At 46.9% G+C, this 27,679-nt stretch overlaps 1 protein-coding gene across 1 annotated transcript; it reads left to right on the top strand.

Moving 5' to 3' along the window:
* The first annotated feature begins 752 nt into the window (after positions 1 to 752).
* Positions 753 to 27,093, top strand: LOC144488014 (proepiregulin-like). Its single transcript, XM_078206069.1, has 5 exons — positions 753 to 874; positions 13,783 to 13,869; positions 16,861 to 16,984; positions 20,326 to 20,472; positions 26,382 to 27,093. The coding sequence occupies exons 1-5, from the start codon at positions 832 to 834 to the stop codon at positions 26,518 to 26,520; spliced, it is 540 nt and encodes a 179-aa protein (XP_078062195.1). The 5' UTR covers positions 753 to 831; the 3' UTR covers positions 26,521 to 27,093.
* Positions 27,094 to 27,679: the final 586 nt, after the last annotated feature.

Below are 27,679 nucleotides of genomic sequence, written 5' to 3'. Positions count from 1 at the left end.
TGGGAATGTTTCGGATTTTGGGGTGGCAGCGATGTAGTAGGGTGGACCTTGAAGGGGAGGGTGTATTCCGAGGGCCATGTGATTGGTGAGGACCCTATGGATCGCTCCGGGGGGGGGAAGTTGGGCCAGTTGGGAGGAGGGCACGGAGCCCGGGTCGGGGAAGGATTGGCTGTTGGAACCCAGGAGTCCACAAGAGCAATCACATTGTAGTCCAGTCTGACCTTGTTGTACATTGGATATAAATACTCCGCTGGCAATAAAGCCTTTATAGCTAAAGCTACATCAAGTCATCTTCGATCTGTTACAGTTGTTAAATGGTCTGTTTCTCTGTTGATAATTCTAAGTAATTCTTTGATATTTGGGTGATTTATAAAGTATGTTTGTGAGGAGCAGGATCTCGAGAGGAATCACTGACTGGCTTACTAGTGAGCTGCCGTTTAACTGTGAATTCACTGAGAGCTGGGAGTTCAAATCTCACAACGGAACCAAAGATTAGGAGTAAAACATACTTTGATTTTTCCTCCGTTCAGCCACACTCCTTGTTTGGGATAATGTTAAAGCCTGTCACATATGGCCAGCAAACACCTGAAGGGAATAAGCAATTTCCATAGCACATAGGTGAATATGCTGATTGTAACTATTTTCCGGTGTTACTGATGGAGCAATTTCCGGTGTGAGCTATCTGATAAATATCTGCACAAACACAGGGGGAGGGCAATCTGTGCTTCTGTTCCAGACTCACAGAGGAACACACTTCCTGGATCCAGCAGTGGCACCGCAGAACTCTTCAATTCGCCGCTGCAAGTCAAACTTCTCCCTCGCTCCTGAGATATGACCAGAACCTGCACAGAATGGACCCTGCTCCTTCTCCTAGGTAAGTGGACAGTGGTCTGAAACTGTTTTGATGAAGTATTGTGAAAAGGGGGTTGATGTTATTCGGGTGTCTGTAATTTCCTTGGCCAATTTCACTGGCAATTTCGTTGAAAAATCAAAGAGATTACATTTTAGTGTATGTACCCACGCACATTACACACATTTACACACACATTCACTCACACACACACAGACACACATTCACTCACACACACTCACACAGACACTCTCTCACACACACACACAGACACACATTCACTCACACACACACACACTCACACAGACACTCTCTCTCACACACATATACACACACACATATTCACTTACACACAGACACACATTCACTCACACACACGCTCACTCACTCACACAGACACTCTCTCTCTCTCACACACACACAAACACATTCACTCACACACATAGAGACACAGACACACCCACACACGGACTCACCCACCCACACATTCACTCACGCACACACTCGCGCAGACTCTCACACACACAAAAACACATTCACTCATACACATAGAGACACAGACACACCCACACATTCACTCACACAGACACGCAGACCCACACATTCACTCACACAGACATACAGACAAGGGATATTTAGGTATTTATATATTAAGAAAAAATAAGTCAGCAGGTTTAGGAAGAGCAGTTGGTGAACAGAGACAGACAAGTCAGGACTTATAAATTTCCGCATTCCATTCAAGTAATGGACGAAGAATAGTTTCAGTGACACTAAATTCTGAATCAACGCCTGCTTTCGAGTGAGTTTTGAACTCTGAAGTTGCTTTTGATTTGCTTACACTAAATGTCAAAGGTAAATCTGCCTTCTCCCTTTTTCAGATGAATGTTTTATTTTGAAATGTTAACTTTGAAGGGTTGCCACAAGCGTGTCTTTTATTGAAAGGCATGGTGTGGATGGAGATGGGATTACTGCAGTGATGGGATGTGAGAGAAGGACAATCACAACTTTCCACAAGTGGCAGCGACTCACCCAGTTCATGTGGAATTCACAGACATTCCTCATGCTCAAAGATGGGTTTGTTATACAACAGTCAATGATAGTTTCATGGCCATGATTACTGGGAATAGCTTTCAATTCCAAATTTATTAATTTAATTTAAATTTCCCCAGCGATAGGATTTGAACCCATGTCCCCAGGGCCTCTGGACCACAGTCCAGTGACATTACCACTGTACCACCATCTCCCCATTTTTCTTTCAATCAAGGTGCGACCTACATGTTTACACAGATCTTTGCTTTATAAATTTGCTGAACATGCTAAAATGAGGGATTAACAGAGGCAGGTGGAAAGGGAAACATTAAATTTTCCAGCACCATTAACAACTCCTCAGATACTGAAGCAGTCCATGTTCAAATGCAACAACATCTGGACAATATCCAGGCTTGGGCTGACAAGTGACAAGTAACATTCACGCCACACAAATGCCAGGCAATGACCATCACCAATAAGAGACACTCTAACCACTGTCCCTTGAAATTCAATGGTGTTACCATCACTGAATCCCCCACTGTCCCCCACATCCTTGGGGTTACCATTGATCCGAAACTCAACTGGATTCACCACATAAACACAGTGGTTACAAGAGCAGGTCAGAGGCTAGGAATACTGCGGCGAGTAACTCACCTCCTTACTCCCCAAAGCCTATCCATCATCTACATTGCACAAGTCAGGAGTGTGATGGAATACTCCCCACTTGCCTGGATGGGTGCAGCTCCAACAACACTCAGGAAGCTCGACACCATCCAGGACAAAGCACCCCCGCTTGATTGGCACCACATCCACAAACATCCACTCCCTCCACCACTGACGCTCAGTAGCAGCAGAGTGTACTATCTACAAGATGCACTGCAGCAATTCACCAAAGATCCTTAGGCAGCACCTTCCAAACCTACGACCACTTCCATCTAGAAAGACAAGGACAGCAGATAAATGGGAACACCACCACCTGCAAGTCCCCCTCCAAGCCACTCACCATCCTGACTTGGAAATTTATCGCCGTTCCTTCACAGTCGCTGGGTCAAAATCCTGGAATTCCCTCCCTGACGGCATTGTGGGTCAACCCACAGAACGTGGACTGCAGCGATTCAGGAAGGCAGCTCACCATCACCTTCTCAAGGGCAACTAGAGATGGGCAATAAATGCTGGCCAGCCAGCGACACCCATGTCCTACGAATGAATAAAAAATAGATCAATTCTGCAGTCTCTTCGTTGGCTACAAAGCATTTTGGGAAATCCTGAAGTTATGAATGCCGCTAAATTAATGTAGCTTCATTCCATTTCTTAACACAAAAATAAACCAAATGACTGGGAATCTCAAATAAAAAGAAAATTCTGGAAATATGCAGCACATCTGGCAGCATCTGTGGGGTTTCAAGTCAATGACCTTTCATCAACTCTTGTTCCTTTTTGTTTGAAATCATTTTCTGAGTTCATTTTATTTAATATTTTGCTGATAAATGCTCCACATTGAGAGTAATAAGTATTGAGATTTTGTAATCTTTCCTCATTGCCTAGTCCTTCTAGAGCGGCACGGTAGCACAATGGTTAGCACTGCTGCCTCACAATGCCCGGGACCCGGGTTCAATTCCAGCCTCGGGTCACTGTCTGTGCAGAGTCTGCACGTTCTCCTCATGTCTGCGTGGGTTCCCTCTGGGTGTTCTGGTTTCCTCCCACAGTCTGAAAGACATGCTGGTTAGGTGAATTGGCCATGCTAAATTGCCCCTCAGTGTCCAAAGATGTGCAGATTAGTGGGATTACAGGGATAGGGTCTGGGTGAGATGCTCTGTCGGAGAGTTGGTGCGGATCCGATGGGGCCGATTGGACTGCTCCTGTGTTGTGGGGATTCTATGATGTCTATGCTTGGAATGAGTGTTCTTGCTTCTCTCTTCAATAGCTGTATGTTAGTTTTTGAAATGTTGATCAGAACTGAACGCAGTTTCTAATTGTGGTCTGCCCTTATCTTACTGATTGTAGACTTATATCGTGCTGTGCTAAACACTCCAGGACATGACGAGCTTCTTATATTGCTCCCCTCGTTTGTGTAAACAAGAATCTGTCTATTATTAGACCCAGATCTTTTTTAAACTCTCTCTGTTGGCTAATACAGATTATGTGGATTAATGACGCACTTTGTAATGTGCATTACTTCAAATTAAACAGACATCTTCCACGAGTTAAATTTCCATTGACATTCAGTTGCGTGACTCATTCATCCATTCAGTTGCGTAACCTATTTGTCTGTTTGATCTCGTTGTGCATTCAGTTGCACAATCTAATGTATATCCTCAATGTGAACCCATAGGAACATAGGAATTAGGAGCAGAGATAGGCAAATTCAATCCTGATCCTTCCCTAGTACCAGGTCCACTATCTACGTATTGTTCCAAAAAACCTTCCTGGACACACTTAACAAATTCCTCACCCCTAATCCTGAGGGATTTCCATTCAATGTGAGGAAAATTAAAGTCTCCCACTCCAAAAACCCTATTATTTCTACATCGGTCCACGTAACGCAATCCTTTTAGCCTGGTATCAGCCTGATGAATCTGCAGTACAGTTCCACCTGGACCAATATATCAACGTCGTAAAGTGTAGAGAGTGTAAGGGCGGCATGGTGGCGTGGTGGTTGGTGCTGCTGCCTCGCAACGCTGGGGGCCCGGGTTCGAGTCCGGCCTTGGCTCACTGTCCATGTGGAGTTTGCGCATTCTCCCCGTGTCTGTGTGGCTTTCCTCCAGGTGCTCCGGTTTCCTCCCACGGTCCAGAAGATGTGTTGGTTAGGTGGATTGGCCATGCCAAATAATCCCTTAGTGTCAGAGGGACTAGCAGGGTGAATATATGGGATTACGGGGATAGGACCTGGGTGGAATTGTGATTGGTGCAGACTCGATGGGCCAAATGCACTGCAGAGATTCTATTCTATTCTATGATCTATTCTTAGATTACAGAATGATGTAGTCAGATGGGCAGAACAATGGCAAATGGAATTTAGTGGCTAGGAAGTACAAAGAATCTGAGCGACCTTGGCGTGCCCGTCCATAGATCCCTGAAGGCAGCAGGATAGGTAGATAAGATGTTTAAGGAGACATTTGGGATACTTGTCTTTATTATCTGAGGCACAGAATATAAGAACAGGAAGGTTATGATGGAGCTGTATAAAATGCTGTTTCGGCCACAGCTTGGGTACTGTGTGCAGTTCTGGTCACCACACTATCGGAAGGATGTGTTTGCACTGGAGACGGTGCAGAGAAGATTCACTGAGATGTTGCCTGGACTGGAGCGTTTCAGCTATGTAGAGAGGCTGGTTAGACTGGGGTTGTATTCCTTGGAGCAGAGAAGGCTGAGGGGGGACCGGATTGAGATGGTACAGAATTATGAGGGACATAAATAGGGTAGATATGTAGGAATGAACTTTTTCCTAGAGGGATCAATAACTAGGGGACATAGATTTAAGGCAAGGGTAGGGAGATTTAGCAGCAATATGAGGAAACTCCTTTTCACCCAGAGGGCGTTCGCAATCTGGAACTCACTGCCTGAAAGGGTGGTGGAGACGGGAACCCTCAGAACATTTAAGAAGCATTTAGATGAGCACTCAAAACACAATAGCGTACAAAGCTATGGATCCAGTGCTGGAAAATGGGATTAAAATAGATAGGTGCCTTATAGCTGGCACAGATCCGATGAACTGAAGGGTCTCTCTCAGTGCAGGAAACTGAGAACTGCACTGAAGCTGGTAGGGATGCAGAAACTCTGCAGAAACAAAGGCACAGCGACTGCGACCTCTCATCGACATGAGCCCATCATTGGGACATGGAGCTTTCCATTCCAGTGGCCCCCTGACTCTCCATCCCCCGTCCACTTCCCCATCTCTATCCTTTATTTGATTATTTATGTTACGATCGAGGCATTTCGAAGGGAAGGACAATCTGAGGAGTAGCAAATTAAAGCTGCAATGTAGCAAGAACACGGCTTGAAATGCTAAATCTTCAGAAAACAATGGTTGTGTCTCAGCCGGAATATTCTGTCCCAATCTGGGGACCACACCAGGAAGAACATCAAAGCTTCATAGAGGGTACAGTGGAGGTTTACGAGAATTACTTTGAATTTTACAGCATTAAACAGGTCATTCGGCCCAACTGGTCAGTTCTAACATTTATACTCTACATGAACCTGCTCCCTTCCCACGTCAGCTTACCCTCGCAGTGTATGCTCTTGGATTTGATTTGATTTATTATTGTCACATGTATTAACATACAGTGAAAAGTATTGTTTCTTGCACGCTATACAGACAAAGCATACCGTTCATAGAGAAGGAAAGGAGAGAGTGCAGAATGTAGTGTTACAGTCATAGCTAGGGTGTAGAGAAAGATCAACTTAATGCGAGGTAGGTCCATTTAAAAGTCTGACGGCAGCAGGGAAGAAGCTGTTCTTGAGTCGGTTGGTGCGTGACCTCAGACTTTTGTATCTTTCTCCCGACGGAAGAAGGTGGAAGAGAGAATGTCTGGGGTGCGTGGGGTCCTTAATTATGCTGGCTGCTTTGCCGAGGCAGCAGGAAGTGTAGACAGAGTCAATGGATAGGAGGCTGGTTTGCGTGATGGATTGGGCTACATTCTTGATCTTTTGTAGTTCCTTGCAGTCTTGGGCAGAGCAGGAGCCATACCAAGCTGTGATACAACCAGAAAGAATGCTTTCTATGGTGCATCTGTAAAAGTTGGTGAGAGTCGTAGCTGACATGCCAAATTTCCTTAGTCTTCTGAGAAAGTAGAGGCGCTGGTGGGCTTTCTTAACTATAGTGTCAGCATGGGGGGACCAGGACAGGTTGTTCGTGCTCTGGACACCTAAAAACCTGAAGCTCTCGGCCCTTTCTACTTCATCCCCGTTGATGTAGACAGGGGCATGTTCTCCTCTACACTTCCTGAAGTCGATGACAATCCCCTTCATTTCTCCTTCATCTGTTCATCTTCCCTTAAATAAATATATATTCATCTTAACTACTTTCTTTGGAAGCAAGCTCCAACATTCTTAAGAACATAAGAACATAAGAACTAGGAGCAGGAGTAGGCCATCTGGCCCCTCGAGCCTGCTCCGCCATTCAATAAGATCATGGCTGATCTTTTTGTGGACTCAGCTCCACTTACCCGCCCGCTCACCATAACCCTTAATTCTTTTACTGTTCAAAAGTTTATCTATCCTTGCCTTAAAAACATTCAATGAGGGAGCCTCAACTGCTTCACTGGGCAGGGAATTCCACAGATTCACAATCCTTTGGGTGAAGAAGTTCCTCTTCAACTCAGTCCTAAATCTGCTTCCCCTTATTTTGAGGCTATGCCCCTAGCTCTAGTTTCACCTGCCAGAGGAAACAACTTCCCTGCTTCTATCTTATCTATTCCCTTCATAATCTTATATGTTTCTATAAGATCTCCCCTCATTCTTCTGAATTTCAGTGAGTATAGCCCCAGTCTACTCAGTCATAGAATCATAGAATCATAGAAACCCTTCAGTGCAGAAGGAGGCCATTCGGCCCATTGAGTCTGCACCGACCACAATCCCACCCAGGCCCTACCCCCATATCCCTACATATTTACCCGCTAATCCCTCTAACCTATGCATCTCAGGACTCTAAGGGGCAATTCTTAGCATGGCCAATCAACCTAATGCGCACATCTTTGGAGACCCGCACAGTCTCTCCTCATAAGCCAACCCTCTCATCTCCGGAATCAACCTAGTGAATCTCCTCTGACAAACTAAATCTCCGTTCACTGCAGCAAGATGGGAAAATCCCGCTGGCGTGAATGATTGGAAAATTCCGGCCCTTATGTCTGATTTATCTCAAGCAATGGAGAGATGAGATTAGTTCCATATCTATTACCGTTTTATTTATAATACTTTAAAGCATCCCAGAACTTACAGGATTTTCTACACACACACACACACACATACACACACACACACACACACACACACACACACGGGGGTAGAATTTCCAGTCACATCAACTACAGGAATCATCACGGGTGGGATAGAAAATTTGACCGACCATTTAAAGGTCCATTGACCTTGGGCAGAAATTTCCGGTCTTGGGATGGGCGTGACCCAAAAAACCCACCCATGACGTCAGCCAAAACCCAGGTCTTCCTTTGGAACTTTCACAGTTTTCTTAAGCTCTCGAGCTACACCCACAGACTTAAGCAATTAATATAAATCAGTGAATTGACTGACATAATCAAACACTGATCAATCAAACCATTGAACACAACAGGAGGATGAAGCATAAGAAAGCATTAAGAAAGCATATGGCATGCTTGCCTTCATCAGCCGGGGCATTGAGTACAAGAGTTGGGAAATCATGTTACAGTTATATAAAACCTTGGTTAGGCCGCATTTAGAGTATTGCGAGCAGTTCTGGTCACCACATTACCAGAAAGACGTGGAAACTTTGGGGAGAGTGTAAAGAAGGTTCTCCAGGATGTTGCCTGGTCTCGAGTGTGTTGGCTACGAGGATAGGATCCTTTTCACTGGAAAGACAGAGGCTGAGGAGAGACCTGTTAGTGGGCTACAAAATTATGAGGCATAGATAGTCAGAGGCCTTTTCCTCAGGTGGAATTGTCAATTACAAGGGGGCACAGTTTCAAGGTGAGAGAGGGAAAGTTTAAGGGAGATGTATGGGGAAGTTTATCACGCAGAGAGTGGTGGGTGTCTGATTCATGCTGCCGGAGGAGGTGGAGGAAGCAGGCACATTAACAACATTTAAGGGTCCATGAATAGGGAGGGAATAGAGGGATAGGATCCGAGTAAGGGCAGAAGGTTTTTTTTTAGTTTGGTTAGGGCATCATGATCAGCACAGGCTTGTAGGGCCGAAGGGCCTGTTCCTGTGCTGTACTTTTCTTTGTTCTATAAACATCGGCACCGACCAGTCAGGCTGACTGGTGTCTACACTGCAAACTAATTGTGCAAACTCTACATTCTAATTCTTTGTTTCAGGCTTCTTGATTTCATAGAATCCCTACAGCAGGAGGCCATTTGGCCCTTCGAGTCTGCACTGACCACAGTCCTACCCAGCCGCTATCCCCATTGCCTCATGTATTTACCCTAGCTAGTTATCCTGACAATAAGGGGCAATTTAACACGGCCAATCAACCTAACCCGCACAACTTTGGAGTGTGAGAGGAAACCGGAGCACCCGGAGGAAACCCATGGGGAGAAAATGCAGACTCCACACAGACAGTGACCCGAGGCCGGAATTGAATCTGAGTCCCTGGCACTGCAAGGCAGCAGTGCGAACAACCATGCCACCGTGCTGCCCGAGTGAACCATCTTCCTGGGTCTCCTGTTGGAATGGCCACTCTTCATACAGTGAGTGCTCATTCATTATAGAGGCACTCAAGCTAAACACAACCCCATTGGCTGGTGCCCTTCCCCAATAGGTTACAGGTTCCATCTCGCACATGGCAAAAAGGGGCAGAGACTCACATTGCTGGGAGTTGCTGAATTCCACGGTTCATGTAGGTTCCTGCACATCACTGAGCACAGCTATTCAGAGAGGCACAGAGATCTGAGCACAAAACCCTGACTGACATTCCAGTGCTGTACTGAGGGAGTGCCGCACTGTCAGAGGGTCAGTGCGGAGGGAGTGCCGCACTGTCAGAGGGTCAGTACTGAGGGAGTGCTGCACTGTCAGAGGGTCAGTGCTGAGGGAGTGCCGCACTGTCAGAGGGTCAGTACTGAGGGAGTGCCGCACTGTCAGAGGATCAGTACTGAGGGAGTGCCGCACTGTCAGAGGGTCAGTACTGAGGGAGTGCCGCACTGTCAGAGGGTCAGTACTGAGGGAATGCCGCACTGTCAGAGGATCAGTACTGAGGGAGTGCTGCACTGTCAGAGGGTCAGTGCAGAGGGAGTGCTGCACTGTCAGAGGGTCAGTACTGAGGGAGTGCCGCACTGTCAGAGGGTCAGTGCTGAGGGAGTGCCACACTGTCAGAGGGTCAGTACTGAGGGAGTGCTGCACTGTCAGAGGGTCAGTGCTGAGGGAGTGCTGCACTGTCAGAGGGTCAGTGCTGAGGGAGTGCCGCACTGTCAGAGGGTCAGTACTGAGGGAGTGCCGCACTGTCAGAGGGTCAGTACTGAGGGAGTGCCGCACTGTCAGAGGGCCAGTACTGAGGGAGTGCCGCACTGTCAGAGGGTCAGTACTGAGGGAGTGCCGCACTGTCAGAGGGTCAGTACTGAGGGAGTGCCGCACTGTCAGAGGGTCAGTACTGAGGGAGTGCCGCACTGTCAGAGGGTCAGTACTGAGGGAGTGCCGCACTGTCAGAGGGTCAGTACTGAGGGAGTGCTGCACTGTCAGAGGGTCAGTACTGAGGGAGTGCCGCACTGTCTGAGGGTCAGTGCTGAGGGAGTGCCGCACTGTCAGAGGGTCAGTGCTGAGGGAGTGCCGCACTGTCACAGGGTCAGTACTGAGGGAGTGCCGCACTGTCAGAGGGTCAGTACTGAGGGAGTGCCGCACTGTAAGAGGGTCATTGCTGAGGGAGTGCCGCACTGTAAGAGGGTCAGTACTGAGGGAGTGCTGCACTGTCAGAGGGTCAGTGCTGAGGGAGTGGTGCACTGTCAGAGGGTCAGTACTGAGGGAGTGCCGCACTGTCAGAGGGTCAGTGCTGAGGGAGTGCCGCACTGTCAGAGGGTCAGTACTGAGGGAGTGCCGCACTGTCACAGGGTCAGTACTGAGGGAGTGCCGCACTGTCAGAGGGTCAGTACTGAGGGAGTGCCGCACTGTAAGAGGGTCATTGCTGAGGGAGTGCCGCACTGTAAGAGGGTCAGTACTGAGGGAGTGCTGCACTGTCAGAGGGTCAGTGCTGAGGGAGTGGTGCACTGTCAGAGGGTCAGTACTGAGGGAGTGCCGCACTGTCAGAGGGCCAGTACTGAGGGAGTGCCGCACTGTCTGAGGGTCAGTACTGAGGGAGTGCCGCACTGTCAGAGGGTCAGTGCTGAGGGAGTGCTGCACTGTCAGAGGGTCAGTGCTGAGGGCGTGCCACACTGTCAGAGGGTCAGTACTGAGGGAGTGCCGCACTGTCAGAGGGTCAGTGCTGAGGGAGTGCCGCACTGTCAGAGTGTCAGTATTGAGGTAGTGACGCACTGTCAGAGGGTCAGTATTGAGGTAGTGACGCACTGTCAGAGGGTCAGTACTGAGGGAGTGCCGCATTGTCAGAGGGTCAGTGCTGAGGGAGTGTCGCACTATCAGAGGGTCAGTACTGAGGGAGTGCCGCACTGTCAGAGGATCAGTACTGAGGGAGTGCCGCACTGTCAGAGGGTGAATACAATTTGGTAGGAAGAATAATAAGGCAGGTTTTGGTGGGATTTGTTTGGTGGGAGTGTTTTGGGGCGAGTGTTTTGGGGGGGTCATTGGGAAGCTAATGCAGATGACGGGTTTTGTGCTATTTTCAGGTTGGTGTCAGTGATGCCTGTGAGGTGGAAAGGTCAGCGGCAGCTTCGGATACGCACTAACCTCCGGTTAATTAGCCAATTGGTTCTTGTGGCAACCGAACACGTGGTTAGGACATGGTCAGAAAAACCACACACTGCCAAAATTCCTGATCTGAACTCCAAGCGTGTTAGGTTTAATTAGTATTGCCCTCTCATCCCCGCTCCCCCCCACCCATGAACCTCTCCATCCTCCCCAACATCTCTCCTCTGTTGGAAACTTCCGCAATGCTACTCCCCTGAGCAACCTTCTCCTTATCCTGGGCTCCATTCGCTGTAATCACACCTGCACTAATTTACGAGAGGTTGGTTGGCATTGTGTCAACAATTATCACCCTGTTATAACGGATTTGCCCTCTTAATAATCAGGCATAACTTTCTGTGGTGAGTGTAACGGGCAATTTAATCTGCAAGCTGGTTTTTAAATGTAATGGGGAGGCTAACGGCGAGGTGATATGTGCAAAATAAGCTGCAAATCAGCCCAAATTGATCAACACGCATAGTTAAAGCTCTGGTAACATTCAAACAATTTTTTAACAAAGCCTGGTGCCTTTCGCATTGTACAACACTGTGTGGGTTTTGTTAACTATCGATTTGGATCATTTGTCCAAAACTATCTTTCAGAAGTATGAATTCCTATGTGGGGGCTGATTGGAAATCAGTGATGTATTCTTGTGACAATTCGCTCCAGGGTATTTGCACCTTTTACATAATAAAACATCCCAAAATTATTCATAAGAGCATTATAAAAGAAAGTACGGCATGGTGGCACAGTGGTCAGCACTGCTGCCTCACAGCGCCAGGGACCCGGGTTCAATTCCGGCCTCGGGTCACTGTCTGTGCGGAGTCTGCACATTCTCCCCATGTCTGCGTGGGTTTCCCCCGGGTGCTCCGGTTTCCTCCCCCAATCCAAAGATGTGCGGGTTAGGTTGATTGGCCATGATAAATTGACCCTAGTGTCAGGGGGATTAGCAGGGTAAATGTGTGGGGTTATGGAAATAGGGCCTGGGTGGGATTGTGGTCGGTATAGATTCGATGGACCGAATGGCCTCCTTCTGCACTGATTCTCATATGATATTATGGTAGATAACCAAAGGTTTGATAAAAGAGGAAGGGTTTAAGGAGAGCCTTAAAGAGGTGTGACCCCAACCAGCAGAGAGTTTCCCCCTGTTCTCCACGTTGCTGGGTAGATGCCAATGTTGTGGCTGTACTGGAACAGCTTGGTGAGGGTTGCGGCAAGTTCTGGAGCACAAGTGTGCAGTGCTATTAGTGGAATATTGCCAGCGCCCATTCCCTTTGCAGTACTCAGTGCCTTCAGTCGTTTCTTGATATCATGAAGAGTCAGTTGAATTGGCTGAAGACTGACATCTAAGATGCTGTGGACCTCAGGAGGAGGCCCTGATGGACCAGTCACATGGCATTTCTGGCTGAAGATTGCATGCTTATTTTTAATATAGTGAACTGAGGTGTTCACATTATTTCATAAAATTTAACCCTTACTTCCATCCTTTCCATGGTAATGTGAAATCAGTCTTGCCTCACTATTGACACAGATAATGCTGGACACACCTTTATGGTAATTTATGGTAATAGGAAAATGCTTCGGAAATCAGAAACACAAAGGGACTTGGGAGTCATTGTTCAAGCTTCTCTTAAGGTTAATGTGCAGGTTCAGTCGGCAGTTAGGAAGACAAATGCAATGTTAGCATTCATGTCGAGAGGGCTAGAATACAAGAGCAGGGATGTATTTCTGAGGCTGTATAAGGCTCTGGTCAGACCCCATTTGGAGTATTGTGAGCAGTTTTTGGCCCCATATCTAAGGAAGGATGTGCTGGCCTTGAAAAGGGTCCAGAGGAGGTTCACATGAATAATCCCTGGAATGAGGAGCTTGTCGTATGAGGAATGGTTGAGGACTCTGAGACTGTAATCGTTGGAGTTTAGAAGGATGAGGGGGGATCTTATTGAAACTTACAGGATACTGCGAGGCCTGGATAGAGTGGACGTGGAGAGGATGTTTCCACTAGTAGGAAAAACTAGAACCAGAGGGCACAACCTCAGGATAAAGGGACGATCCTTTAAAACAGAGATGAGGAGGAATTTCTTCAGCCAGAGAGTGGTGAATCTGTGGAACTCTTTGCCACAGAAGGCTGTGGAGGCCAGGTCATTGAATGTCTTTAAGACAGAGATAGATAGGTTCTTGATTAATAAGGGGATCGGGGTTATGGGGAAAAGGCAGGAGAATGGGGATGAGAAAAATATCAGCCATGATTGAATGGTGGAGCAGACTCGATGGGCCGAGTGGCCTAATTCTGCTCCTGTGTCTTATGGTCTTATAGTCTAGGTAAAATCTCAAAGTCAGCTGACCTTGTCACTCCTCACCCTGTCAATTTTCCCTCTTTTGTCAATAGAATTTTGCCTTTATCGTCTCTGTGACAGCGCGACAATAAGCCCACCATGTGACCCAGGGCAGCTCGGCAATGAATGCAACACTACAGGTAAACCGTATATACTTTTATACCTTGCTTCATTCTTCAACCAATCATTCAGACAGTTTAGTTTGAGAGAAGAATCCAGCACAAATTTGTAGAAAACAGTTTGCAGTTTAGTCTGGGACAAAACAGATCATCTCTCTGTCCCATCTCATTGGTTATTTAGAGAAACATAGAAACATAGAAATTAGGTACAGGAGTAGGCCATTCGGCCCTTCGAGCCTGCACCACCATTCAATACAACCATAGTTGATCATGCACTCTCAGTATCCCACCCCCGCTTTCTCTCCATACCCCTTGATCCCTTTAGCCACAAGGGCCACGTCCAGCTCCCTCTAGAACATATCTGAGTGAAGATGTTCTTCCTCATCTCAGTCCTGAATGGCTTACCCCTTTTTCTTAGACTGTGACCCCTAGTTTTGGACTTCCCAAACATTGGGAACATTCTTCCCGCATCCAGTCTGTCCAGTCCCATTTTATGTATTTCCATAAGATTCCCTCTCATTCTTCTAAATCCCAGTGAGTACAAACCCAGTCGATCCAGTCTCTCTTCATATGTCAGTCCTGCCATTCCAGGAATCAGTCTGGTGAACCTTCACTGGACTCCCTCAATAGCAAGAATGTCCTTCCTCAGACTAGGAGACCAAAATTGCACACACTATTCAAGGTGTTTCATTTATTATCTGTCTCTGCCTTGTCATCTATTGGCTATCTGCCCTGTCCCATGGGTTATCTCTCTCTGCTCTGTCCCAGTGGCTGTCCCTCTCTGCCCTGTTCCATTGGCTATCTCTCTGCCCTGTCCAATTGTTTATCTCTCTCTGCCCAGTCCCATTGGCTATCTCTCTCCGCACTGTCCCATTGGCTATCTCTCCAACACGCCGCTGAGGGTGTGCTGCACTGTTGGAAGTGCTTTGGGATGAGATGTAGGCTGAAAGCTCTGGTTCCCATGATGCTCATTTGAAGATGGGCCAGCAAACTTGCCCTGGCCTAGTGGCCAACCCCTCTCCCTCAACCAACCTCACTGAGCCAGATTACCTGGCCATTACCTCATTGCTGCTGTGGGAGCTTGCTGTGCACTTATTGGCCACTGCAGCGACAGAAAACTTCAAGGGAAAGAGAGTAATGCAGAGTTTAATGAAGTTTATGCTGTTTGACTGGAACTTTATAAAAATACTTTTCACCTATTACTTAATTTCAAATTTAGGGTGGCACAGTGGGTTAGCACCGCTGCCTCACAGTGCCCGGGTTCAATTCCAGCCTCTGGTCACTGTCTGTGTGGAGTCTGCACATCTCCCCGTGTCTGCGTGGGTTTCCTCCGGGTGCTCCGGTTTCCCCCCACACTCCAAAGATGTGCAGATTAAGTGGATTGGCCATGCTAAATTGCCCCTTAGTGTCAGTGACACAGTGGTTAGCACTGCTGCCTCTCAGCGCCAGGGACCCGGGTTCGATTCCCGGCTTGGGTCACTGTCTGTGCAGAGTTTGCACGCTCTCCCCGTGTCTGCATGGGTTTCCTCCAGGTGCTCCGGTTTCCTCCCACAGTCTTGATGTGAGTTGAGACTCACCTGATGAAGGGGCAATGCTCCAAAAGCTCATGCTACCAAATAAATTTTTTGGACTTTAACCTGGTGTTATGAGACTATTTACTGTGTCTCCCACAGTCTGAAAGACGTGCAGGTTAGGTGGATTGACCATGCTAAATTCTCCCTCAGTGTACCCGAACAGGCACCGGAGTGTGGCGACTAGGGGATTTTCACAGTAACTTCATTGCAGTGTTAATGTAAGCCTACTTGTGACACTAATATAAATAAAGTTTTAAAACTTTAAAGATGTTTAGGTTAGGAGGATTAACAGGGTAGAGACATGGGGATACAGAGGTAGGGCCTGGTATAAGATGCTCTTTCGGAGAGTCGGTGCAGATTTGTTGGGCTGAATGGCCTCCTCCTGCACTGTAGGATTCTATTACCGCAAGGATCTGTTTTGGGGCCACTGCTGTTTGTCATTTTTATTAATGACCTGGATGAGGGCGTGGAAGGATGGATTAGTAAATTTGCGGATGACACTAAAGTCGGTGGAGTTGTAGACAGTGCGGAGGGAAGTGGCAGGTTACAGAGGGACATAGATAAGCTGCAGAGCTGGGCTGAGAGGTGGCAAATGGAGTTTAATGCGGAAAAGTGTGAGGTGATTCACTTTGGAAGGAGTAACAGGATTACAGAGTACTGGGCTAATGGTAAGGTACTTGGTACTGTGGATGAACAGAGGGATCTGGGTGTCCATGTGCATAGATCCCTGAAAGTTGGCACCCAGGTTGATAGGGTTGTTAAGAAGGCATACGGGTGTGTTAGCTTTCATTGGTAGAGGGATTGAGTTTCGGAGCCAGGAGGTCATGCTGCAACTGTACAAAACTCTGGTGCGGCCTCACTTGGAGTATTGCATTCAGTTCTGGTCGCTGCATGATAGGAAAGATGTGGGAGCATTGGAAAGGGTGCAGAGGAGATTTACCAGGATGTTGCCTGGTATGGTGGGAAGATCGTATGAGGAAAGGCTGAGGGGCTTGAGGTTGTTTTCGTTAGAGAGAAGAAGGTTAAGAGGTGACTTAATAGAGGCATACAAGATGATCAGAGGATTAGATAGGGTGGAGTGAGAGCCTGTTTCCTCGGATGGTGTTGGCTAGCACGAGGGGACATAGCTTTAAATTGAGGGGTGAGAGATATAGGACAGATGTTAGAGGTAAGTTCTTTACTCAGAGAGTAGTAAGGGCGTGGAATGCCCTGCCTGCAGCAGCAGTGGACTCGTCAACATTAAGAGCATTCAAATGGTTATTGGATAAACATATGGATGATATTGGAATAGTGTAGATTAGAGGGGCTTTAGATTGGTTCCACTGGTCGGCACAACATCGAGGGCCGAAGGGCCTGTACTGCGCTGTAATGTTCTATGTTCTATGATTCTATGGGACTTCGCTTTGTACACTGATAGATTGTATTACTTTTCACACAGAGACACCAGTTGTGATTCCCCAGGCAGCTGAGGTGAGAAGATCAAAATGTCCTCCTTCAATGGAAGGTTATTGTCTGAACGGAGACTGTGTGTACATCCCAAATGAAAACACGCACTATTGCAGGTGAGAAAGAATGAATCACAATGAGCTTGTTTCATTCTTCAGGCGAGTTGTCAGATTTACAGAAGACAAGCAGGCTAAAAGTTGAAGTTCGCATGCATTTCCTCAGGTTCAGGATGACCAGCCGGGTTCCAGGCAGGGATCTGGTTAACACCTTCTGCTCAGTTTAAGAGTGAGTCAAACCAAAGGACACAGATTGAAACTAATTGACCAAAGAAAGAAAAGGGACACGAGGAAATGTCTTTTTCACACAGAATCTGGAATGCCTGAGAGTGTGGTGTAGAGAAGGGCAATCGAAGCATTCAGAATGGAGTTAGACTGTTAGCTGATAAGGAAGATTGTGCAGGGTTATGGGGAGAAGGTCCTGGGGGAATTGCTCATTCAGAGAGATGATGCAGACACTAGAGTGGGATTTTCCAGACTCGCTCACAGCGAAACTGGAAAATTCCACCCGAGATCAGCACACTTTTCCATGAACCGCCCCTCGCCCACTCCAATTCTTGTGGTGGGCGGGATGGTAAAATTTGCCCTGATGAGTCAAATGGCCTCCTTCATAAAATCATAGAAACCCTACAGTGCAGAAAGTAGGTCATTTGGCCCATCGAGTCTGCACCGACCACAATCCCACTCGGGACTTATCCCTGAAACCCCCACATATTTACCCTGTTAATCCCTCAAACATACACATCCTGGGACACTAAGGGGCAATTTAGCACGGCCAATTAACCTAACCTGCACATCTTTGGACTATGGGAGGAAACCAGAGCACCCGGAGGAAACCCACGCTGACATGGGGAGAACGTGCAAACTACACGCAGACGATGACCTAAGCCGGGAATCGAACTCGGGTCCCTGGCGCTGTGAAGCAGCATTGCTAACCACTGTGCCACCTTACCAACTCTGTAATGTGATTCTGTGAAAATTGGGCAGAGTATAAATTGGATATTTGTTGGGCAGGTTAGGTTAAAATTGAGATTTATATTCCTACACATGCTATTTTGATGCTATCCCAAGCTGTCCTGGAACAAGAGGAGTTCACTGTTCACAACACTTGTTTCTCCTTTCCACTACACAATGTTGCACAGAAAGCCTTGTATTCATTACTAAACACTCGCTTACACTCTGTCATCCCCCGGAGGCAGCTGTGATTGAGTGAGGGCTTGTGGTGAGGTGGGTATGAATATGAATTAACAACAGGCACAGGTCAATCTTGGGTTGAATTTCATACATTCTGTTCTTATTTTAACAGCACACAATCTTACGTCATTGTTCTAGTTAAATGGCAAATCTTGATGGCAGTGTGTTGGTAATGAAGTGAGTTGTGTAGAGGTTCTTGTAACTCAAGCTAGGAGCTGGGTATTCTGAAATACTGAAGCCCCATAATGCCTGGGAGATTGTAAAATCCTCACCCTTGTTAGAAATCCCTCCAGCCCTACACCCCTCCAAGATCTCTGTGCAACTCCGATTCTGGCCCCTTGAACAATCCCCATCTCTAATTTCTTCATCATTGGTGACCATGTCTTTCGCTGCCTGGGCCCAAGTTCTGGCAACACCCCGCACCCCCCGCCCCCCTCCCCCTCCATCCCCACCCGGCAATATCACCACATTTCTCCCCCTCTCTCTTCCTTAGGACGCTCTTTAAAACTTACCTCTTTGACAAGAATTTGTTCATCAATTCTAATACCTCCTCAAATAGAATCATAGAGGTTTACAGCATGGAAACAGGCACTTTGACCCAACTTGTCCATACCACCCAGTTTTTACCACTAAACTAATCCCAATTGTCTGCGTTTGGCCCATATCCCTCTACACGCATCTTAACCATGTAACTGTCTAAATGCTTTTTAAAAGACAAAATTGTACCCGCCTCTACTGCTACCTCTGGCAGCTTGTTCCAGACACTCACCACCCTCTGTGTGAAAAAATTTCCCCTCTGGACACTTTTGTACCTCTCCCCTCTCACCTTAAACCTATGCCCTCTAGTTTTAGACTCCCCTACATTTGGGAAAAGATGTTGACTATCTAGCTGATCTATGCCCCTAAAAATAGAAAATACTGGAAAGACTCAGCAGGTCTGGCAGCATCTGTGGAGAGTGTTTTGAGTCCATAACAGGATTATGGGGTTAGAGTGGGGGAATGGGCCTGGGTAAGATACTCTGTCAGGGTGTTGGTGTAGACTTGATGGGCCAAATGGCCTCTTCTGCACTATGGGGATTCTATGATTCTACGATTATGACTCTTCAGAATATCTCCTGATGTCAAGCTCTCAGCGTCAAGCTTTATTTGATGACGCTCCTGCAAAGCCCCATTTACTGGATTAAAGGTGCCATATAAATGCAATTTGTTGCTGTGATTGTAATTTCAATGGAACAAATTTATATAAGCAACGTTAACTATGAGTGGGGATTTGTAACAACAACAACTTAAATTTATATAGCACCCATAATGTGGCAAAACATCCCAAGGCATTTCACGGGAGCATAATTGGACAAATTTTGGCACCGTGTTACCTGAGATATTAAATCTTAAATGGAAAAAAAATTATAACAAAATGGTTACAACGTGAATATGCTGATGAGGTTGTGCTGCCTTCTTCTTTGATAATAAGGTAACTCTCTCGGCTAGTTAGTCCTGGCAGGGAGACGACCTTCTCACTGATTAGGGAATGATGAGGAATAAATGCAATGGCAAATCCTGGCTAGATCAGGAGGAGGAGTTTAGAAGGATCAGGGGGGATCTTATTGAAACTTACAGAATACTGAAAGGCCCGGATAGAGTGGGCATGGGGAAGGTGTTTCCATTAGTAGGGGAGACTCGGACCCGAGGGTACATCCTCAGAGTAAAGGGGCGACCCTTTAGAACCGAGATGTGGAATTTCTTTAGCCAGAGGGTGGTGAATCTGTGGAATTCATTGCCGCAGAAGGCTGTGGAGGCCGGGTCATTGAGCGTACTGAAGACAGAGGTAGATAGGTTCTTGATTGGTAAGGGGATCAAAAGTTACGGGGAAAAGGTGGGAGAATGAGGTTGAGAAACTTGAATGGCGGAGCAGACTCAATGGGCCGAATGGCCTAATGCTGCTCCTATATCTTATGGTCTCTTGGTCTTATGGGTTGTGATTTCCCTGCAGTCTTCAATGAAGCTCTCCAAGAACAGAGAAGCATCATAACATTTGCTCTTTCCACCTGGAAGCATTAAAACCCTCACAGGAGGAGGCCATTCAGCCCCTTGATTAGATCATGGCTGAACCACACTGAAAATCTATCCACCTGCCTTGGTGCTGGAGGGTGGAGCACAAAGGTTTCTTCTGAGTAGGTGTTGATTAATTCCGCATGTCCCTTTTTAAGGTGCGCCAAAGATTTCAGCGGCGTCAGGTGCATGCAGTTCGAACTGGTTCAGCAACCAATGAGTGAGGAGGATGTGGCGCTGACGGTGGCTATAACATTCCTTGTGTTCGTGGGCCTGCTGATAGCATCGTTTTTGATCTACATGAGGTATCTATTTACTGGGCAGTCCTCCGAGAACGTAACAGTCCTTTGCTTTGTTTAATTCTGCGTATGGAAAAATTGTAGAATTATATCACATTTAGAACACAGAAATAGGCCATTCGGTCCTACTGGTCTATTCTGGCGTTTCTGCTCCACACGAGACTCCTCCCACACTCCTTCATCTCACTCCATCAGTATACCCTCCTCTTCCTTTCTCCCTCGTGAGTTTATCCAGCTTCCCCCTTGAATGCATCTATATTATTTACCTCAACTACACTCTGTGGGAGTGGGTCCCACATTCTCCCCACTCCCTGTGGAAGCAAGTCCCACATTCTCCCCAGTCCCTGTGGGAGCGAGTCCCACATTCTCCCCACTCCCCGTGGGAGCGAGTTCCACATTCTCCCCACTCACTGTGGGAATGAGTCCCACATTCTCCCCACTCCCTGTGGGAGCGAGTCCCACATTATCACCACACTCTGGGATTCTCCTCATTGGATTTATTAGTGACCATCCTATGTTTTTGTGTGTGGATATTCTAACTGCAGCCTCTTTCCCATAAACCCTGGCAGTCTGACCTGCAAAGCCAATTCTTTTGGGGCTTTTATTTCATTCTCTTTGGGTTCCCTTGCTCAGAGTTCAGAAAGGCTGGGTTTTAGTATGTTTACCTCATAGATCCAAAATCTGTGATCTCTACCACTTAGACGGACAAGGGCAGCAGATACAGGGGGACGCCACTGCCTGCAAGTCCCCCTCCAAGCCACTCGCCATCCTGACTTGGAAATATATCACCATTCCTTCGCTGGTGAAATCCTGGAACTCCCTCCCTAACAGCACTGTGGGTGTGCCTACGGCACATGGCAGCGGTTCAAGAAGGCAGCTCACTGCCACCTTCTCAAGGGGTAATTAGGGATGGGCAATAAATGCTGGTCAACTAGCGATGGCCACACTCTGAGAATGGATACGAAAACAATTAAAATATCTGTTAGGATCTGTTACAGACTCCAAGTTAAATAAATGTGAATGGGAGAACTGATTAAAACTGTCAACATTAACAATGTGAGAAGAGCATTTAGCGGTGAAGCTTTACTCCTGCCATTCATTTAGATCATTGTTAGAATCATAGAATCTCTAAAATGCAAAATAAGGCCATTCAGCCCATTGAGTCAAGGCTTTCAAGTGTAAGCTGATAGGGATTCAGGACCGGGACATTCCTGTAAGGATGAAGGATAGCATGGCAAGATTCGGGAACCTTGGATAACAAGAGATATTTTGAGACTAGTCAAAGAGTAAAAGGAAGCATTTGTCAAGGGTAGGAGGCTGGGAACACACGAAGCAAGTGTGGAATGCAAGGAAAGCAGAAAGAAACCTAAGCAAGGAGTAAGGAGGGCTAAAAGCATTGGCCAGCAGAATTACGGGAAATCCCAAGGCTTTTTATACATATATAAAGAGCAAGAGGGTAGCCAGGGAGAGGGTTGGCCCACTCAAGGACAAGGGAGGGAATCTATGCGTGGAGCCAGAGGAAATGGGTAAGGTATTAAATGAGTACTTTGCGTCAGTATTCACCAAAGAGAAGGACTTGGTGGATGATGAGTCTGGGGAAGAGTGTGTAGATTGTTTGAGTCATGTTGAGATCAAAAAGGAGGGGGTTTTGGTGTTCTTGAGAAACATCAAGGAGGACAAGTCCCCAAGGGCCTGATGGGATATATCCCAGAATACTGAAAGTGGCAAGGGAGGAAATTGCTGGGGCCTTGAGAGAAATCTTTGTATCCTCACTGGCTACGGGGAGGTCCCAGAGGATTGGAGAATAGATAAATGTTGTTCCTTTGTTTAAAAAGGATAGCAAGGATAATCCAGGTAATTACAGGCCGGTGAGCCTTACATCAGTGATAGGGAAATTATTGGAGAGGATTCTTTGAGACAGGATTTACTCCCACTTGGAAATAAATGGACGTATTAGTGAGAGGCAACATGGTTTTGTGAAGGGGAGGTCGTGTCTAACTAACTTGATCAAGTTTTTCGAGGAAGTGGCGAAGATGATTGATGAGAGTAGGGCAGTGGATGTTGTCTACATGGACTTCAGTAGGGCCTTTGACAAGGCCCCTCATGGCAGACTGGTGCAGAAGGTGAAGTCACATGGGATCAGAGGTGAGCTGGCAAGGTGGATACAGAACTGGCTCGGTCAAAGAAGACAGAGGGTAGCAGTGGAAGGGTGCATTTCTGAATGGAGGGCTGTGACAAGTGGCGTTCCTCAGGGATCAGCGCTGGGACCTTTGCTGTTTGTAAGATATATAAATGATTTGGAGAAAAATGTAACTGGTTTGATGAGTAAGTTTGCGGACGACACAAACGTTGATGGATTTGCGGATAGTGATGAGGACCATCAGAGGATACAGCAGGATATAGATCGGTTGGAGACTTTGGCGGAGAGATGGCAGATGGAGTTTAATCCGGACAAATATGAGATAATGCATTTTGGAAGGTCGAATACAGATAGGAAATATATAGTAAATGGCAGAACCCTTAAGAGTATTGATAGGCAGAGGGATCTGGGTGTACAGGTACACAGGTCACTGAAAGTGGCAATGCAGGTAGAGAAGGTAGTCAAGAAGGCATGCAGCATGCTTGCCTTCATCGGCCGGGGCATTGAGTTTAGAAATTGGCAAGTCATGTTGCAGCTTTATAAGAACCTTAGTGAGGCCGTACTTGGAATATAGTGTTCAATTCTGGTCGCCACACTACCAGAAGGATGTGGAGGCTTTGGAGAGGGTACAGAAAAGATTTACCAGGATGTTACAAAGAACAAAGAACAATACAGCACAGGAACAGGCCCTTCAGCCCTCCAAGCCCGCGCCGCTCCCCGGTCCAGGATTGAATCCTGAATCCAGGATCCCCGCCCAATTTTCCAGCCTATCTACATACCAATATCCTATCCACCGAGCTGTCCCTCATAGCTACGATGCTTTGTTCATCACAACCTATTAACTCACCCCCACCCCCCCATTCCAGACCATGTGATCTCCAGGGAGAGGCGAAAACCCAGAGTGAAAACCCCAGGGCCAATATGGGGGAAAAAAATCTGGGAAATTCCTCTCCGACCCCCTGAGGCGATCGAAACGAGTCCAGGAGATCACACTGACCCTGATCAGAAAATGCTTCCCAACCCTAGTCATTTCCACTTCCACGAACACCATATGAATTCCCTGCCCCCGAGACAGGTTCCCAACTATCCGCAGTCTCGCTCTGTGATGATCATAGAATGAAGCCTTGAAACGAGAAACAAGGAACAATTAGCCTGCGCCGCTCCCTGGTCCAAACTAGACCACTCTTTTGTATCCCTCCATTCCCACTCCGTTCATATAGCTGTCTAGATAAGTCTTAAACGTTCCCAGTGTGTCCGCCTCCACCACCTTGCCCGGCAACACATTCCAGGCCCCCACGACCCTCTGTGTAAAATATGTCCTTCTGATATCTGTGTTAAACCTCCCCCCATTCACCTTGAACCTATGACCCCTCGTGAACGTCACCCGGGGAAAAGCTTCCCACCGTTCACCCTATCTATGCCTTTCATAATTTTATACACCTCTATTAAGTCTCCCCTCATCCTTCGTCTTTCCAAGGAGAACAACCCCAGTTTCCCCAATCTCTCCTCATAACCAAGCCCCTCCATACCAGGCAACATCCTGGTAAACCTCCTCTGTACTCTCTCCAAAGCCTCCACGTCCTTCTGGTAGTGTGGCGACCAGAACTGGACGCAGTATTCCAAATGCGGCCGAACCAACGTTCTATACATCTGCAACATCAGACCCCAACTCTTATACTCTATGCCCCGTCCTATAAAGGCAAGCATGCCATATGCCTTCTTCACCACCTTCTCCACCTGTGACGTCACCTTCAAAGATCTGTGGACTTGCACACCCAGGTCCCTCTGCGTCTCTACACCCTTTATGGTTCTTCCATTTATCGTGTAGCTCCTCCCTACATTATTCCCACCAAAATGCATCACTTCGCATTTATCAGGATTGAACTCCATCTGCCATTTCCTTGCCCAAATTTCCAGCCTATCTATATCCTTCTGTAGCCTCTGACAATGTTCCTCACTATCTGGTATGAAGGGCATTAGCTATGAGGAGAGGTTGGAGAAACTTGGTTTTTTCTCACTGGAATGACTTAGGTTGAGGGGAGACCTGATAGAAATCTACAAGATTATGAGAGGCATGGACAGAGTGGATAGTCAGAAGCTTTTTCCCAGGGTGGAAGAGTCAATTACTCGGGGGCATGGGTTTAAGGTGCGAGGGACAAGGTTTAAAGGAGATGTACGAGGCAGATTTTTTTACACAGAGGGTGATGGGTGCCTGGAACTCGTTGCCGGGGGAGGGAGTGGAAGCAGATACGGTAGTGACTTTTAAGGGGTGTCTTGACAAGTACATGAATAGGATGGGAATAGAGGGATATGGTCCCCAGAAGGGTTTTAGTTAAGTCGGGCAGCATGGTCAGTGCAGGCTTGGAGGGCTGAAGGACATGTTCCTGTGCTGTAATTTTCTTTGTTCTTTGAGTCTGCACCAACCACAATCCCATCTAGGCCCTTTCCCCATAACCCCACATATTTACCCTCGCTAGTCACCCTGACACTAGGGTCAATTTGGCATGGCCAATCAACTTAACCAGCACATTTTTGGACTGTGGGAGGAAATCGGAGCACCTGGAGGAAACCCACGCAGATACGGGCAGAGCGTGTAAACCCAACACAGTGACCCAAGGCCAGAATTGAACCCGGATCCCTGGCGCTGTGAGGCAGCAGTGCTAACCACTGTGCCACCGTGCTGGGAATCGAACCTGGGTCCCTGGCGCTGTGAGGCAGCAGTGCTAACCACTGTGCCACCGTGCTGGGAATCGAACCTGGGTCCCTGGCGCTGTGAGGCAGCAGTGCTAACCACTGTGCCCCCCTGCCATAGTTTGTACCTCAACTCAATTTACCTGTATATCCCTTGATATCCTTCCTGAACAAAAACTTATCTATCTTAGTCTAGAAGCTCCAATCATCCTTACAGGCCGCGGAGAGAGTCCCGTGTTTCTTCAAGCCTTAGTGTGGAAAACAATCTTTCCTAATTTCCATGCTGAATGACTTGTTTCTAATGATTATGCCTCCTTACTCTTGATTTCTCCTTTGCAGATGGACAACTGAAGCATACCTCCCCTCCCTATGTAACCATCTCAATTAAATCTCCTCTTAACCTTCTCTGTTCTAACAATCCCAGCTTTCCATGTAACTGAAGTCCCTGGGACCATTCGGGTAAATCTCCTCTGCACCTTCTCCAAGGCCTTGACATCCTTCCCCAGACTGGTGTCCAGAATTGAATGCAGCTACCCCGCTCAAGCTGAACCAATGATTCGTAAAGATTCAGCATAACTTCCTTGCAAACTCTCCCACTCCAGCAGCAATGTGAAAAGGTTTACGCAAAGGCAACCCCATCACCCCAGTTAAACAGCCTGCACCAGCAGCATCTATTGTGTGCATTCACAATATCCTTTCTGAATACGGTTTGGCTAAGATTGAACCTGGAGTTTTACCGGCACGCCCGCCCGGAATTGGGGCGGGTGCGGCTCGCAGAACGGAATTCCCCTTTGGTGGGAATTTACAAGCCTCGCCCGAATGAGGTTGTAAAATACTGACCCAAGTGTCAGATCGAGCCCAAGATGCCCAATGCCTTATCTCGTCAGCTTGGATCTTATTTGTCTCTCTTGTGGGGACCATGAATTGGATTCAAATTGAATTTGGTTTTTGGAGCAAGCAAGGAGATGGGTTTCAGGTTTGCCCGGTCCATTCTGAGCATCGGCTTTGTGACTTTAAGAATGAAGTAATTTTCTTTTAAGATTTCCCTTCTGAATATTTAACCCTGTACAACTGTTTTCTTCAGATGCATAAAGAACAGATCCAAACACCAACCACATGGCGGAAGAGAGAAAGATCCAAGCACCAATGAATCTAAGGCGTCATTCCTGAGGCTGAACACGTTACCTCAAAGCACAACATTTCAGAATGTGCTGTATTGCTAAACAAAGGCATTAGTTTAAAGTATTTAAAGAAATTGCACTACCTGATGATGTTAATGTTGGTATTATGGCCCACATTCAGCTGCGTGTATTAGTTTTCATAGACTAGCTGTGAAAACTATTATTTTTCCTTGGATTTTTTTTCCCCCTTTCTCCTGAGGGAGTTAACATCTTCCTCCAGTGTTTGGGAAATTTTGTTCATTCCCTTCCCCTCCTCAAGACGTTGACTCCTCCCTCAAGTCTGTTCGCTTGAATGAAGCAACTTGTTGCTGCTATTCTTGTTTGCAGTTGTGTGTGGACTATTTGCAGTCTGGGGTTGGAGGGAAGGTGGAGGGATATGTGTGTGTGTCGACATTGAACTGAGCCCGTTCTGTTCCTTACCCAATATTCATTTAATCACGCCTCCAGCATGAATGCCTAGGCCTCAATAAGGAGTTTAAATAAGAAGACAAGTTTCCCTTAATTGATCCATAGTGCATGAACAAGGCAAATTTTGTTAAAAGTGTGGGCGACATAGTGGCACAGTGGTTTAGCACTGCTGCCTCACAGCACTAGTGACCCCAGTTCAATTCTGGCTTTGGGCGACAGTCTGTGTGGAGTTTGCACGTTCTCCTGTGTCTGCATGGGTTTCCTCCCACACTCCAAGGATGTGTAGGTTAGGTGGATTGGCCTTGATAAATTGCCCCTTAGTGTCCCAAGATGAGTAGGTTAGGGAAATGTGTGGGGACAGGGCCTGGGTAAGATGCTCTGTCAGAGAGTTGGTGCAGACTTGAAGGGCCAAAGGCCTCGTCTGCACTGTAAGGATTCTTTGGAAATATTTCACTGGCCCAGTTAATTTTACAAATCTTTCTGGAGGAAGCTTTTCCAATACCAACTCCATTTCCAGTACAAGAGGTACAATTGCCTTGTTATCAGAGTGGTTTTCTATGGGCTTTGTATCTTAATACCAATTTAAAGATAGATCACTCACCCTTTCCTTTAGACAGACGGTATTGTTTTGCACAAATTCATTTAAAAATATTTATTTGCGGCTATATATTTGTGTATTCTGTTTAGTGAAAAATGGACAAATAGCCTTAGACTCCAGTAGAGGGCAGTGTTTCACTAACTGACCCGAGGAACGAGTTTGGAGTGTGTGAAAGGCTGAGTTCCATTTGGATTT

The sequence above is a fragment of the Mustelus asterias genome, chromosome 1 (genome assembly GCF_964213995.1).
Source record: "Mustelus asterias chromosome 1, sMusAst1.hap1.1, whole genome shotgun sequence".
Taxonomy (NCBI): Eukaryota; Metazoa; Chordata; class Chondrichthyes; order Carcharhiniformes; family Triakidae; genus Mustelus; species Mustelus asterias.
The sequence above is the reverse complement of the archived record's forward strand: the minus strand, read 5'-3'. Positions and strand labels throughout refer to the sequence as shown.

Bases quoted from the DNA above. Each gene is read 5' to 3' on its own strand.
- LOC144488014 (XM_078206069.1), top strand. From the start codon at position 832: ATGACCAGAACCTGCACAGAATGGACCCTGCTCCTTCTCCTAG. The intron at 875-13,782 runs GTAAGTGGACAG...TTTTGTCAATAG, and splicing joins GACCCTGCTCCTTCTCCTAG to AATTTTGCCTTTATCGTCTC. The intron at 16,985-20,325 runs GTGAGAAAGAAT...TCCCTTTTTAAG, and splicing joins GAAAACACGCACTATTGCAG to GTGCGCCAAAGATTTCAGCG.